Source organism: Prionailurus bengalensis, chromosome A1 (assembly GCF_016509475.1).
Source record: "Prionailurus bengalensis isolate Pbe53 chromosome A1, Fcat_Pben_1.1_paternal_pri, whole genome shotgun sequence".
Classification (NCBI taxonomy): domain Eukaryota; kingdom Metazoa; phylum Chordata; class Mammalia; order Carnivora; family Felidae; genus Prionailurus; species Prionailurus bengalensis.
In genome coordinates, this window is record NC_057343.1 from 24,870,310 (window position 1) to 24,885,388 (window position 15,079).

The 15,079-nt window shown below is 41.7% G+C and overlaps 1 protein-coding gene across 2 annotated transcripts in view; it reads left to right on the forward strand.

The window, feature by feature from the left end:
• The window catches only part of LCP1 (lymphocyte cytosolic protein 1), an 84,303-nt gene that overhangs the window by 56,875 nt on the left and 12,349 nt on the right, over nucleotides 1-15,079 (forward strand). The window contains exons 6-14 of one of the 2 annotated variants that reach the window (XM_043578842.1): nucleotides 284-365; nucleotides 2,205-2,370; nucleotides 4,178-4,320; nucleotides 6,195-6,221; nucleotides 6,556-6,651; nucleotides 8,209-8,404; nucleotides 10,468-10,546; nucleotides 11,407-11,521; nucleotides 12,428-12,561. In XM_043578842.1, the coding sequence (XP_043434777.1) occupies nucleotides 284-365; nucleotides 2,205-2,370; nucleotides 4,178-4,320; nucleotides 6,195-6,221; nucleotides 6,556-6,651; nucleotides 8,209-8,404; nucleotides 10,468-10,546; nucleotides 11,407-11,521; nucleotides 12,428-12,561 (1,038 nt within the window). The remainder of the gene's footprint in view (nucleotides 1-283; nucleotides 366-2,204; nucleotides 2,371-4,177; nucleotides 4,321-6,194; nucleotides 6,222-6,555; nucleotides 6,652-8,208; nucleotides 8,405-10,467; nucleotides 10,547-11,406; nucleotides 11,522-12,427; nucleotides 12,562-15,079) is intronic. The other variant, XM_043578848.1, reaches the window with a different exon arrangement.

A 15,079-nucleotide genomic window follows, 5' to 3' on the forward strand; every position in this document is an offset into this window, starting at 1 on the left:
CTAAAGAAACCAGGATGATTTTGCAGCTTGTTAGGTACATGAATAAAGCGGGGTCCTTATTGCCTGCCTCCGTATATTGGTATGATTTCAGGAACATTAACCTTTCCCATAGATAGTGTGAATCTAGTCAAAATCGCATAACTGATTTGATATCTAAACACTGGGTCACACGAATTACATCGTGGTCTTATGTGCTTCTGGTATTGCTAGAATTCAAATTCAATATTACTGGACTCTGTCATTCGGAAGCCAGCTTTCTTTAATTTAATTGTTTCTTTCTCAGTAAAATGATCAACCTGTCAGTGCCAGACACGATTGATGAAAGAACAATCAACAAAAAGAAACTCACCCCCTTCACCATTCAGGTATGTCTTCTCTCCGTTACCAAACTATAGGATTGTGTTTGGGATGCGTGAGCCCCGGAACTGCAGAGTCAGCCTTTTCCGGGGGCTTGGCCATTATTCCAGAACTCAGGTTTGCGGCTGGTGATTTGTCATGACTAGTGGGACAGAGAAAGACATTTTGTCTTTGTTTTTCATTAACAGAGCAGGGGGGCCGGGGAGGGGGAACACTGGTGGGACATAAGCAGTAGTGGCCGGGCGTCGTTTTTTTTGGCAATTATGAATACAATTCACATTGGCTAAAGTTTCAACTCAGACTTTCCCTAGCAGTTTATCTTTGAGCTGATGCCAAACATGCAGCATTTTAGCTGAAAAGATAAGCCTTTCTAAGAATTGAAGGGCTGAGAGACGGGAAATGCTCTGGCAGCCTCCCGGTGGTATTGGCCACGGCCACTGGTGTGATAAATATAACCTGGTTTTATGCCTTCAATTTGTGAATTAACTGGAACAGTAACCAGTGGTTAAGTAAGCCGTATTTCTATGTTCTGTCCCAGCGTTTTAACATTATTGTGATTCTCTCGTTCTGGAACCGTGTCTCACTACTTAAATCATGAACGATATATTATGCTGTTTGGCGTAAGCAACGCTGTGTACTCTTAACATGCGAGGGGTAACCAAAGTGAGAACAATGATTAACCATATATGAACGTGCTTACTATTAAATTTAACCTTGAGGTTAAATTTTAATCTTGGCCATAAATAGAAACGGTGTTTTTATTCATCATTTGAGCTCTCCACCAAGGCAAAACCCCACTTCCCCCTCACCCCCCAATAGTTCCAAGTCACCGGTAGCCTGTGTTTCGTTTTTAGTTTGTCATAAAAATGACTTCTGTACATCCCTACCTCAAAATCTTCTCCTTTGCGGACCCAAGAAGAGGATATAGATTCTAGGCTGAAAATGTCATTGATTCTATTCCAACCGTGTTTGAGATACATCACGTGTGCTGTTGCTAGTTCTAAGAACGGGTGGTCTAGGGGCGCCTGGGTGGCTCAGTCGGTTGAGCGGCTGACTTCGGCTCAGGTCACGATCTCACAGTCCGTGAGTTCGAGCCCCACGTGGGGCTCTGTGCTGACAGCTCGGAGCCTGGAGCCTGTTTCGGATTCTGTGTCTCCCTCTCTCTGACCCTCCCCTGTTCATGCTCTGTCTGTCTCTGTCTCAAAAATAAATAAACGTTAAAAAAAAATTAAAAAAAAAAAAAGAACGGGTGGTCTAGATATGTATGTGTGCATGTGTGTGAGTGTGTGTAGGTGTATGTGTACTTAAGGTCCCTAGATATTATGGTTACTCAGTAAATTGTCTTAGTGAACACCACTCTCTCTTTCCCAGGAATTTGATTTGTATCTTTTTCATTCCCTTAATACCCAATCTGAAAGTCAAAAAGCTGTTTTGTTACTCTCTTTTATGACCTTGATTTACATCAACACTTGTGCTATTAATGATAGCCAGTGACAAGACAATGACCACCCTCAAAGGTACCCCTCTCTGTCTGGCCCAGTGGGGATGTTGAGTGGGTAGGCTCCATCACAGGGCAAAATAGAAAAATGGAACACTCTTTAGTTTCCTCCGGCCCAGGGTGGACCTTCAACTCAGGGAGCCGGTTTGATTGAACAGACACCGCTTATAAGCCCAGTGCCTGGGTTACCAGATTTCCTCTTTCAGGTGTTACTGCTTTTTTTCAATGCTAAAATCTAGTGAAGACCAGGCCTCTAGACCCGTGAACTTTCCAGAAGCAAAACATTGTTGTCAACCGTTTTGCCATCTGCAAAGTCAAAACTGAAATTTGTACAACTTTCCTCCCTCAGGAGAATCTGAACCTGGCTCTGAATTCTGCCTCAGCCATTGGATGCCACGTGGTTAACATCGGGGCTGAGGACTTGAAGGAGGGGAAGCCTTACCTGGTGCTGGGACTTCTGTGGCAGGTCATCAAGATTGGGTTGTTTGCGGACATCGAACTCAGCAGAAATGAAGGTATGAACTAAGCCACAGATGTTATTAATGGCGTGGCTTTTTATTAATGCATGCGCGGGGGGGGCTGTAGGAGGAAGATATCAGGAATACTCAAGCCCAGAATCCCCAGTTTTTGAAAACTATGGTTATATTGAATCTGTTGCATTAATGTAACAGTTTCTGTCCACACTGACCAGGCTTTTTAAAAGGACAGAGCAAAAGCTTTTTAAGACCACAAGCTAATAATAATGCTTGTTTAGAACCTAGAGCTCAGTCTGGCTGTCTGGGATCCAACCTCAAGAGCTTTTCTGGGTTCACTTTGCTTTTAGAATACTTTGTAACAAAATAGACCACTTCTTTTAACTTGTGTTTTATGAAGCAATTCTCATTCATATACTGCAGTGACAGCACCAGATGAGGAGACACGTGGTCTATTTCTTAACCAAGACTGTGGAGGATTGCATTGAGGGTTTTACAGTTCTCGGCTAAATATTGTAGCTGTCAGTCTTAGCCTGTCTGCTTCGGCACCCTCTCTCATTTAAACAATTACAGCCCCGTTGTTTAGACAGAAGTAGCAGATTGTGGTAAGAATAAACTGAGGGTTGATGGGGGGTGGGAGGGAGGGGAAAGTGGGTGATGGGCATTAAGGACGGCACCTGTTGGGATGAGCACTGGGTGTTGTATGGAAACCAATTTGACGATAAATTTCACATTAACATAAAATAAAATAAATAAAAGGATAGGGAAGTATAATCCTCCTGGAAGTAAAGGAGATCCCAAAATTGAATAAAAAAAATAAGAATCGTACAAAAAACAGGGTTACCTTTTAGTTTTCTGGTACAGATCTCAAGAATATGAAATCTGTAGCCAGATTCTAATCTTTATTTATATATACTTTCTAATTTCTATCTCCAAATCACAATAACCCTTGAAGAATCCTGGGTTGCTATTTTTAAACCAATATTTTCAGCATGATATAGAGTAGAAAAAGCAAATAGGAAACTTAGAACCCACGAGAAAGAATATTGATTTGCAAATTATGACCTCAACTGCATTTAGACCTTCTAGCCGAGCAAAACCTATTTATTCAGCAGGGAAAAATAGAGGAAGGAGTTGATTACACTTTTTGAGATGCTAATAATGATCCGAGCGAGCATTTGAAATACAAAACACCTATGGGAATAGCGAGAGGACAATTGTCATTATTATAAACATTTTTTTAAATGTTTACTTATTTTTGACACACACACACACACACACACACACACACACACACAGCATCAGAGAGAGAGAGGGAGACACAGAATCCGAAGCTGGCTCCAGGCTCCGAGCTGTCAGCACAGAGCCCCACACGGGGCTTGAACTCACAAACCGCAAGATCGTGACCTAAGCCAAAGTCGGACGCTTAACCGACTGAGCCACCCAGGCGCCCCACAATTGCCATTATTATGAAATTGATCTCTTCAAAGCAAAACTGTTGGCATATTGTGAAATGTGGTCCGATGGAGCCAGAGGAGCGTTCTGAGCCGGTAGTCTTGGTTATTTCTGCGTCCCTGCCCTGGTGCTCCTAGGCACAGCTTCGAGATTCACTGGCGACTTGCCTTTCCCACCTGAAAAATGAGGACAGTAGATAAGCTCTCAATACCTTACATTTCTTTTCAGGGAATGATCATAAAGCGTTTATTCCGTGGGACAGGCTTATCAATACCATTACCCCAGAGAAATAACATTGCCACGTTGGCTTTCCGGAAGAGCCCAGGGAAAGTTGTAACTGCTCCCCTCAGCTATCCCCTGGATTTATCTTTCTTTGGCTTTTGTCCTTCTTCAGCTCTGATTGCTCTTTTGAGAGAAGGGGAGAGTCTGGAAGACCTGATGAAACTCTCCCCTGAGGAGCTCCTGCTGAGGTGGGCTAATTACCACCTGGAAAACGCAGGCTGCAACAAAATCAGCAACTTCAGTACAGACATCAAGGTAGGAGACGTGTGCAGGGAAGGGGAATTGGGCGTTAGTGGAGAAAAGACAAAGACTCGAGGCTACGTCTGTCACGTCTGTCACTTCAGAAGCTCTCGGGTTAGTGAGAGGGTGGCTGGTGTCCTGGGAACTGCTCGATCCTCTCCAGGGTCCTTGTGCAGCTCTCCCTGTGGGCCCCACGCAGATCTGTCCAAGGTCCTAGTGACTTGGATGCAGCAGCCTCCAAGGGAGATGGGCCTCTCCGGAGCCAGAATGTCAGCAAGCAGAGGGAGGGAAGGGCGAGAGGTAAGACGGCTTTTCAAGGAGGAGGGTATGTGTAGGACTGTGATGCCTTTCTCATGTTATCAGTGGGAGCATCAGATGAGAAGCCTTTCCCAAAAAAATGAGGATTACTCTTCTAATTACACGAAGAATACCAAACACGGTATCTCGTGCATGCCAGGTACCGTTCTACCTGCTTTATACATGCATTGGCTCATGTGATCCTCACAATAAACCTTTGAGATAAAAATTACTATTTTCTCATTTGACAGATAAGGAGACTGAGGTTAAAGAGAATTTAGGTACATGGTTCAAGTTCGCATAGCTGGGGAACGAGATCAGGATTCAGATCCGGCAGTCATGGGGACTTCATGGCCCCCATCTTTGACCATCGGACTTACCGCCTCTCTAAAACAGCTCGCGGATTTCTTGAAAGGTTTTCATTTGCAGAAACTAGAGTGGTTTTTAGAAGCTAATGATCCTGGAAACCATCTGCAATGAGAATTTACCCCAGGGCATGTAGAAAGGCGGGCAATCCCACAACAGAGATCCAAAGGGGGAAAGGCTGAGGGAAGCATGCACTGTTTCAAAACTTGGTGAAAAGTTCCACGTCAAGGTGAAGGACAGCTGTTGACATTGAAGATGTGCTGAGGTAGAAAGAGCTTAAGGAGACGTCAGGAAGATCATAAGGCACTCCCTAGTAGTAAACGGTGTGAGATGCTAGGGTGCAGCATGAGAAAAACATTTCGGTCTCCGCCTTCTCAAAAGCTAAAGAAATTTTCTCCCAAGAGCCGGAGGAAAGGTCACATGCTCACCAAAGTCAACCCAGGTTTATATTTCTTTAAGTGACAGCTTCCCCCTGCTGTGGACTCAGTGGCTGCCAGGCCTGGTGCCAGTTAGACTGAAGCTTCTAGATGGGAAGTCCCGGATTCTTTAGGACCTAAGCTAATCATGCAAAATTAATTTTCTAACTCTACAATTTTCACTAGTCGTTAATAGTCTAGCTACCACCAACCAAAGAGGGGTTTAACTGGAGCCGGACAGCAGCATTATCTTCCTTTCGTCCCAACAGTTAAGCTCTGCACCTGTTTCAGCCAGAATTTTCAAGCTTTTCATCCAAAATTAGGCTGCTTCATCTGAGCCATAAATGTATCTGATTTCCCATCACTAAAAACTGCATTTTTTAGAATAATAACCATTGGAACTAGCAAGCTGAGCATATACAAGGGTTGTGCCTGTGATCAAAGAACAGCTGTATCCCGTCCAAGGTCAGTGCTGTGACGTATGTCAGAGCATCTGGCAACTTTGGGGGGTTTCAATCATAGGAAGTCAGCACAGGTGGGGAGAACACCCGCCCCCGAGTGAGTAAGGTTTATTAGTATATCCAATCTGCTAAAAATTTAGCCATCTTTTTCAACTTCGTGGTAAACGTTAAATGCACTTGTCGTAGGAATATCTCCTTTTATGTAAAGATTGTTTGTGAATGCTTCAACCTTCTGTCTCTGAAATCTTTCTTTTTCTTTTGCTGATTGTCCATTTAAATGTATTTTTAAACTCTGCTTTAAACTTCTGCTTCCTTTTCCTGTCACTTTTTTTTTTAAATTAAACCTTAGCTGACTGACTTCTACAGCAATATAAAGGTATATATATTTTTCTGTATACAATTTAATACAATATACATAAAGTATTTTTCTCCGCTAAGAACAACAGAGTGGCATTTGCCTCTTTGGATTGCCTTGTGTGTATGTCGTATATTTGTTACACTCCTTTTAAAAAGAAAGTCCAATATGGTATGTAAACAGACAAATTGAAAATTCAAATTAGTGAATGTTTCCAGCTTTGTTAATTAAGTTGCATTCTCGAATGACAGTCCAATAAGAAAATAGAATATGTTTGCTTTGGGGAAATTATTGTCGTGCTAAGTATGTAATTAGCTGCGCTGTTTTGAAATTGTAATTTCTTAATTTCTCACAGGACTCAAAAGCTTATTACCACCTGCTTGAACAGGTGGCTCCGAAAGGAGATGAAGAAGGTATTCCCGCTGTTGTTATTGACATGTCAGGACTCAGGGTAAGGCCGTGTCCAAAGTTGCATTTAGAGGACATGATATTGTGTTGGGAGTTCTGTCGCCCCACATGACGCTGACTCCGGGGCTCCGCGAGTGGATATCTCTGCATAAAGCCCTGCTAAGGCCGTTAACAACAGTTAATGGTTTGGGATAACAATTGTGGGAAATGGAATCTGAAAATGGACGTTAAGGAAAGAAAGAAACTAATACCAATCCAATGCCACACACTTCTGTATGTGTCTTGTCATTGAATAGCACTCAACAACACCAAGAGGGATCATTAGGTTCATTTTTAGGTACCTGAGTATTATTTCTAGAAACCAGTGGGATATTTAGGCAGATAAATAAACTATCACTTTGTCATTGAAAAAACCGAGTCTGAGAAGGATTAATTAATATGTCCGAGATCATATATATGACAGATTATTGGAAATTATCGGACCCAAGGCTGGGGTCCTTTTCCTCTGGTAATAATAAGGAAAGACTACATCAGTGGGGATAATAGGAGAAAAGGGCTGGGTAGGATTGTATGAGTTCTTAGAAGTGTCTGGTTTGAGGATTCTTAAAAACAGTCAACACAGACTTTAGTTTTTCCACCACTTTGGTATTGACCTTGAGAGGTTACCTTATCCATGTTTGTGCCTCATTTGCTATCATTAGAGTTAAGTCCAATCAGTTAACGTTAAAGTTAACTCATTTCTGAATGAGGAGCTTGTGAAATGTATCATGTACAATGTCATCTAGTAAAGCATTTTATTAAATCAATTTAAGTCTGTTTTCTGAAAACTGGTGGTTTCATAGACTCTTAAGTTTAAGAATGGTGGACCGCATTTCAACGAAACTTTACCTTCCAGTAAGAGTCTACTTACAAAGGACTGAAGATCCTCTAGAACTATTTGAATAGACTTTTAATATATCAAATCCTCAATGAAGTTTACAAAAGCCAAATTGCTCTTATGTCCTTCTCAATGACACTATATAGCTTGCCTATCAGTGACACTATGTCGCTCACCTATCAACAATAACTATGTGGCTCACCTAACTGAGCACATTTTATTTTGAGTTGCAAGTATACCAACTCAGTTTGGGAAAGGTGGTTACACTAATCAGAAGCTTTTAGTGACAGGTGTAAATGTCTTCGATGAACTGAGAATAGGAGTATAATTTTTGGTGATCCCATGAACACTGCTGGCAGACACAATCTCATGGACTCTGTGCAAGCAAATAATAAAAGGAAGCTTAATCACAGAAAATAATTAAGATCAACTTAAACGATAAGATCGTAGACTCTCTTTAAAGATAGGACAACCAAGCATTCATCTGAAGTGGTTCTGTATAGAGATGTGAGATTCAGTTACTCCATTTCTGAGATTCCTTTTACTTGTAACTTGCTGATTTCAGTTTAGGCAAACGTAAGTAATAATATGCTGTGGTTAAGAGTCTATCTGAGGTTAAGCCCTGAGGGTTTCAGTATGGTTCCCATTACTGTTTCATGTTCCCTGCCTACTTTGTGCATGGGGGGTCTTGACCCAGCCTTGACATGACCTTTGTCGTTATAGGAGAAGGATGACATCCAGAGGGCTGAATGCATGCTGCAGCAGGCAGAGAGGCTGGGCTGCCGGCAGTTTGTCACAGCCACAGATGTTGTTCGAGGGAACCCCAAGTTGAACTTGGCTTTCATCGCCAACCTCTTCAACAGATACCCTGCTCTGCACAAACCAGAGAACCAGGACATCGACTGGGGGGCCCTTGAAGGTAACTGGAAACCTGTCACTTACAGGTTCGGAAAGGCATTCACAATTCTGATTCAAGGGCAGTTTGAAATTACCTGCTAAGCAAATGGGAACCCCTCACACGTTGGGGAAGGTCATCAATTCTCTGGTATGTAACAAAGAGAATAAATAGATTAACCAAGTCAATTACAACCTAGCAGAAATAATCAAGTACCATTATGTCACATCCATTATACACAGGCTTCATCCATTACCAGAATTAAGTGTTTTACGGAAGACAATGCATTTAATTATAGGATGAAATAAATTCTGAGTTCCAAAAACCTAATTTATGTACTTAATGGACTGAGTGTTAATTCCTGGAGGCAAGAGGTTGCAGTCAGTCTTCATCTGAAAATATTTAACTTAATGCTAAGAGGTGTTTAGTGAGGTTTTTGTTTTTGTTTTCTTCGATTTGGATTGGGGGGGGGGTGGAGAAGAGTAAAGTTTTGAGGCAGCGTCTCTGACGGTTGGAATTTGGGGGTTAGTGCCCTAAGATTGAACATGTAACCATAGTCTGGTTCTTTTTTCCATCATGAATTAGTTTCAATATTGAGACCAAAAAAAAAAAAAAAAAATCAAGACAAAATTGATATTAAATGAATATCACCAAAGAAAGGAAATCCAGATGTGAAGTATTGATTGTTTTTGTTTTCTGGTTTTTGTTTTTCTCTGCGATGCTTTACCCGAGCTGGATGTGCAAAATCAATCTGTATTCCAACAGTGGTGCATTTGAATCATTTGATAAATTGTGGTCAGGGGTCCAGGCATTTTGTTGACTACCGAGTACATACATCAAGGCCTCTAATCAGCCACTTCCAGCTGCTTCTAGAACATCGCCATTTGGTCCCTCCGCCATCACTTGAAATTCAGCATGCGCCAAACAGAATTGATCATCCCCCCCAACCCCCACCCGCTCCCAGCATCGCCTTTCTGCCCTCCGGCCAGCCCACCCACTCTCCTTTAGAAACTCCATTTTCACTAATCATACCACCTTTTGTCTCCCCAAAACCCTGGTTTGATATTTTCCTCTTCTTCACCTCTAAATCTACTGAATTAGTAAATACTAATAGTTCGTCCTGCAGAATGGCTTTTAGATTGTTTTCCCTTACTGCTTTCTGGGCTCTTATTAAATCATACACCACCCAGTTCAGTAGGTCTTAAGGGCCTGGTCCTCTGTTTATCAAGCACTTGAACGTGTCCATGTGCCAATGGCGCACACTGTCCCCTCTGCGTATTTAATTTAAATGCACATTGCCTTTCAGTAATTTCGCACACTGCTGCCAGGCACATCACAACACCACCTTCATTATATCTCTGCCCTGCTCAAGAATTTATTACAGTAATAATAATTAAAAAAAAAGAACCCATAATGACTGGCATTGTTTAATATATCAACCAACATCTGGTAGCTGGCATTCAGAGATCCCCGATTCCGGTTCCAGCCACTAGGCAGCCTTATCTCCGCGGAGAACACAGATCCCTGAAAAATGAGTTCCTAATGGTTTTGATGCAGACCTTGCCTGCCACTCCTCTTTGTGTTCCTGTCTACTCCGCCTCCTCTCCCCACCCCTTACTCGTCCCTCAAATCCCCTTTGCTGTCCAGATTCCACTGGTCCTGTAAGTGAAGCTCAGATTCCACTCCCTCCAAACTTAGCCCACGCTGTTCTCTCTCCTTTCCGAGCTCAAGGGGCAAGTATGTTTGCCTCCTATGTTAGTCGTCTAGCTTGCGTGATCGCACTTTGAGGCCTGAAAGCCTTGTTGACCTTGAAAGAATGTTAGCCTCTTAAGTGGTGGCTCTGAACCACTTCCCCACACAGGAGCTCGTGCACCACTAATGGATGGTACAGACACACACTCATGGAATTGGAAGAAAGAAGAAAATTAACCGCGTAACAAGTGTCACCCAAATCTATTAAGGTTTATTGAGTAAATTTTCTTCATTCTTTGTTTCGTTTTTCGGATAGCCTCTTGAGTAAAACTTTGGCCATAAAAAAGGCCTCTCTTCTTAGGGGCCTGAAAGATAACGGGTCTTCATTAATTTAGGTGAGACAAGAGAAGAGCGGACATTTAGGAACTGGATGAATTCCTTGGGCGTTAACCCTCGAGTCAACCATTTGTACAGGTAAGGATATGTAGGGACTCATCCTGTTTTTTGCTTTTTTTTTTAAACATACAGATATTTTTTTTTAAGTTTATTTATTTTGAGAGAGAGTGAGAACAAGAGGAAGGGGGGCAGAGAGAGAGGGAGAGAGAGAGAGAGAGAGGGTTCCAAAGCAGGCTCCACGCTGCCAGCGCAGAGCCTGACACGGGGCCAGAACCCGTGAACCGTGAGATCACGACCTGAGCCAAAACCAGGAGTTGGACGCTTAACCGACTGAGCCGCCCAGGCGCCCCGTGGAGGGACTCATCTTTAATGTGAGACACCGAGACCTTGGAAGATCCCTGGGGTCTCAGATATCTCTGTGGCATGCAGTTCTCTTCCCCAAATGTGTGCATCTTGGTGAGAAGGGGGATGGTCCCAAATGGAGCCACACGTGTTGAATCTTCAGCCGAGAAACTCACTTCCATTTACCATCTTTGCTGAGTGTTCACTAGAAAATCATAAGCCGGCAACCGGACAGATTTACTACATGTTGTAAGCCTGCGCTCCGCTCAGACGCAGGCAAAACAAACAAACAAAAAAGTTAAGTTCATGGTGATGAAGTTAATGGCGTCTCCCATGCCATTTGTTGAAGCCGCATTTCTTTTCCTGGAGGCAGCGTGTTCTGGCTTATGGGAGCATAGGTAGTCACACCTGGGAGAGACCGTGAGGAAGTTTCTTCAGTTCCTCTGAGTCAGAGCTAAAGATGAAGCTTCTAATACTAATTTTGCCAGGTTGTCGCAAATGTCCCTTGTGCTGATGTATGAAGAAGTGCCTGCCCACTGCGGGCCCTTACTAAAGGGTGGTGATCTGAGGATCCTTTTCTGTTTGTTTTTGTTCAGTGACTTATCAGATGCCCTGGTCATCTTCCAGCTCTATGAAAAGATTAAAGTCCCTGTTGATTGGAACAGAGTAAACAAACCACCATACCCCAAACTGGGAGGCAACATGAAGAAGGTAAACAGTGACTCTTGCGATGTTCCAACAGGCAGGTGAAGCCATAAGCCTGCGGGAGCACCCTGTGAATACTTGATTAGGGGGCCAAACTTAGATAAGTAATGTTTATCCAGGGATTAAATTATAGTACAGCAATCAGAAGCCTGAATAGTTTCATTACAGTGAACCCATTATTTCAGTTGATTACTTATTTATAATTCCACATCGGATGTCTTTAAACATGATGATGTAAAAATTCTAATTAAGATAATTAGAGCGAGCAGGACTACAGGGTTGCTCTTCCACCAGCAGGATCCTTATTCTTATTTTCTAAAGAATTAGAGCTTTATACTGGCAGTTTGACTTGTACAAAGAGTTTGTCTCATGTCAGCACAGTGGGGACACATTGTTTCGTAAAAGTGGAAGTGGGGTTGGCACAAATATTTCTCACCATTTCTTGTCCCTTCGGCTCTTAACGATCCAAGCGTAGCCATGGGAATACCTGTCCCACGTGTCAGCCCGTTATGTGCACGTAAAATGGAGGATCCGGATTTTCTGTGTCCGCCTCCACAAATTCAGCTGTTTTAGGAATATTATGGACAGGTAACTGAGCGTGGCCCTCTGTTTCTGTGGTGTGATACAGCCATGACCGTATTCATAATAATGAATTCATTTTGGTTTTGCACTTGGAGTACACTAGAAATATTTTTTTTTTTTTTGGTGGAAGTGAGGGGTTCTAGTTAAGAAAAGATGGAAAATTCTTTGACTAATTAGAATCCCAGAATTGTAGAACCAGGCAAGTCTTGAGAGATCGTTCAGTGTGACAATATTTATTTCATTTTGTGTCTTTATTTTTATTATCTCATCTGGTATGTCTCATCATAAATATGGTGGCATTAGAATGTGTTCCTTCTTGCTCGTTAACAGCTTGAGAATTGTAACTATGCAGTGGAGCTGGGGAAGAATCAAGCTAAGTTTTCCCTGGTTGGCATCGGTGGACAAGATCTCAATGAAGGAAATCGTACTCTAACGTTAGCCTTGATATGGCAGTTAATGAGAAGGTAATGTAACTCGGGGAAGTGGCTTTTTATTAAGGGTATAATCAACCTGGAAAAATACTAGCAAATTTTCAAGAATGTGACACAAACCAGCAAAACTACATTTTAAGCTAAGCTTAAAACCAAAGTTGTGTTTTGTTATTTTCCTGTCATTTTTTTTTCCTTTCAAGTCTTTAAATTTTCTTTCAGGTATTTTGGAACTCTGTTATTAGATTTCTAAATATTTTAGATGGCTTGTCCTTTTAATGAACCACTCCTTTCTCATCATGGCATGACCTTCTTTATTCCTGGTAATATTCTTTTCTTTGAAATCTACTTTTTCTTTTTTTTTTTTTTAATTTTTTTTTTCAACGTTTATTTTATTTTTGGGACAGAGAGAGACAAAGCATGAGCGGGGGAGGGATAGAGAGAGAGGGAGACACAGAATCGGAAACAGGCTCCAGGCTCTGAGCCATCAGCCCAGAGCCTGACGCGGGGCTCGAACTCACGGACCGCGAGATCGTGACCTGGCTGAGGTCGGACGCTTAACCGACTGCGCCACCCAGGCACCCCTGAAATCTACTTTTTCTGATTATATTAACATATAACTACTCCAGCTTTTTCTTGATTAATTTTAACATGACATATATTTTTCCAATCTTATTTTTAGATTTGTATAAATAACAAATTATCTTTTAAAGAGGCTTTCAAAATAAGGGGAAAAGGTGCTATACTTACTTAGATATTTGCCATTCCTGGTGCTTTTCTTTTCGTGGTGCAGATCCAGATTTTCATCTGATATCATTTGCTTTCTATCTGAAATATTTCTAGTAGTGTGAAATCCTCCACTGGTGAGGATGCATTTCAGCTTCCACATGCCTAAAAAGTCTTATTTCATTTTCATGTTTGAAAGATATTTTCTCTGAGTATGGAATTCTAGGTTGGTAGTTTTTTCTTCCAGTACTTTAAAGAAATGTTCTTTGTCTTCTGGCTTGCATTGTTTCTGCTGATAAATCTGCTGTCATTCTTAACTTCATTCCTTTGTACATAATGTCTTTTTTCTCTGGCATATTTTCAGATTTTCTCTTTGTCACTGGTTTCAAGCAAATTGATGATGATGGGATTTGGTGTTTCTCATGCTTGAGGTTTGTTGAACTTCTTGAAACTGAGGGCTTATAGTTTTCATCAACTGTGGGAAATTTTGGGTTTTATTTCCTCAGATATGTTTCCTGTACCACCCAGCACAGTTTGTTTTTGAGGGACACATATTTGTCCAAATCCACACATATTTGGTCATTTGAAGTTGTCCCAGGGTTCATTGATACTCTATTCATTTTTCCCCTGTTTCATTTTTCCTCACTATGTTTCATTTGGGATCATTTCTATTGCTTTGTCTTCAAATTCACTGAGCTCTTTCTTCTGCAGTGTCTAATCTTACATTGGTTCCATCCAGTGTGTATAATTTTTCTTTTTTATCTCAGACATTATAGTTTTCATGTATAAAAATTTGAGGAGGGTCTTTTAAAAGGCATCTCCCGTATCTCTTTCCTCTACCTTCTTGAACACATAGAGCATAATTATAGTAACTGTTATTTCTGAGTCTGTTTCTATTAATTGATTTTTATCTTCATTATAGGTCATATTTTACTGCTTCTTTGCATGCCTACTAATTTTTTATTGTATGTGAGGCCTTGTGAATTTCACCTTGCTATGGGCTGGATACATCCGTATGCCTTTAAATACTCTTAAATTTTGTCCTGGGATGCAGTTAAGTTACTTAAACACAGTTTGATCCTTTGCAGGCTAACTTAAAAGTTCAATTAGTCTTGAGCTAATTTTGTCTCTCAATACTGAGATAATCTCCTGTGAGTACTGAACTTCAGGTTCCATGTATCATGAGGTTTTAACACTCCAACTGGTGGGAACCAAATTATCTACAGTGCTGTGTGAGTTCCAAGAGTCATTCTGCCCCTTCATTTCTGACAGCTCTGGTCCCAGTCTCTGGTAGTTTTCTCACATACATGTGCTGAGTTAACTCACTTTACCCAGCTAAAGACCTGTGGCAAACCCTCTGAAAATGTCTGGAGCTTTCTTTCTAGATGAATCTGTCCTTTCCCGGCAGCTCTCCCCTCTCTGGTATTCTGCCCCACAAATTCCAGGCACCTTGGCTTCCTTGAGGTCTCAATCCTGTCCTCTCAACTCAGAGGGACTACTGTGCTCCGTTTGGGTTCTCTCTCCCTGCGCTGCAGCCTGGAAACTCTTTGTGTAACACACTGGGATAATCTTAGGGCTCACCAGATTTGCTTTCCTTATTTCAGGGGCAGACTGTTTTGTGCTTCCTATTATCCAGCATCTGAGCAACATTGTTTCATATGTTTTTCATTGTGTTTGGGTGTTTAAGGCAAAAAAGGAAATCTGGTCCCCCCTTACCAGACCATGGCCAGAAGCAGAATTTCCTGTTAGTTCTTCACAAGACAAGTTTTGATACCTTTTAGAGTTTAATATAAACTGAATTAATGTGAGAGCCATGTGGCAATGTTAC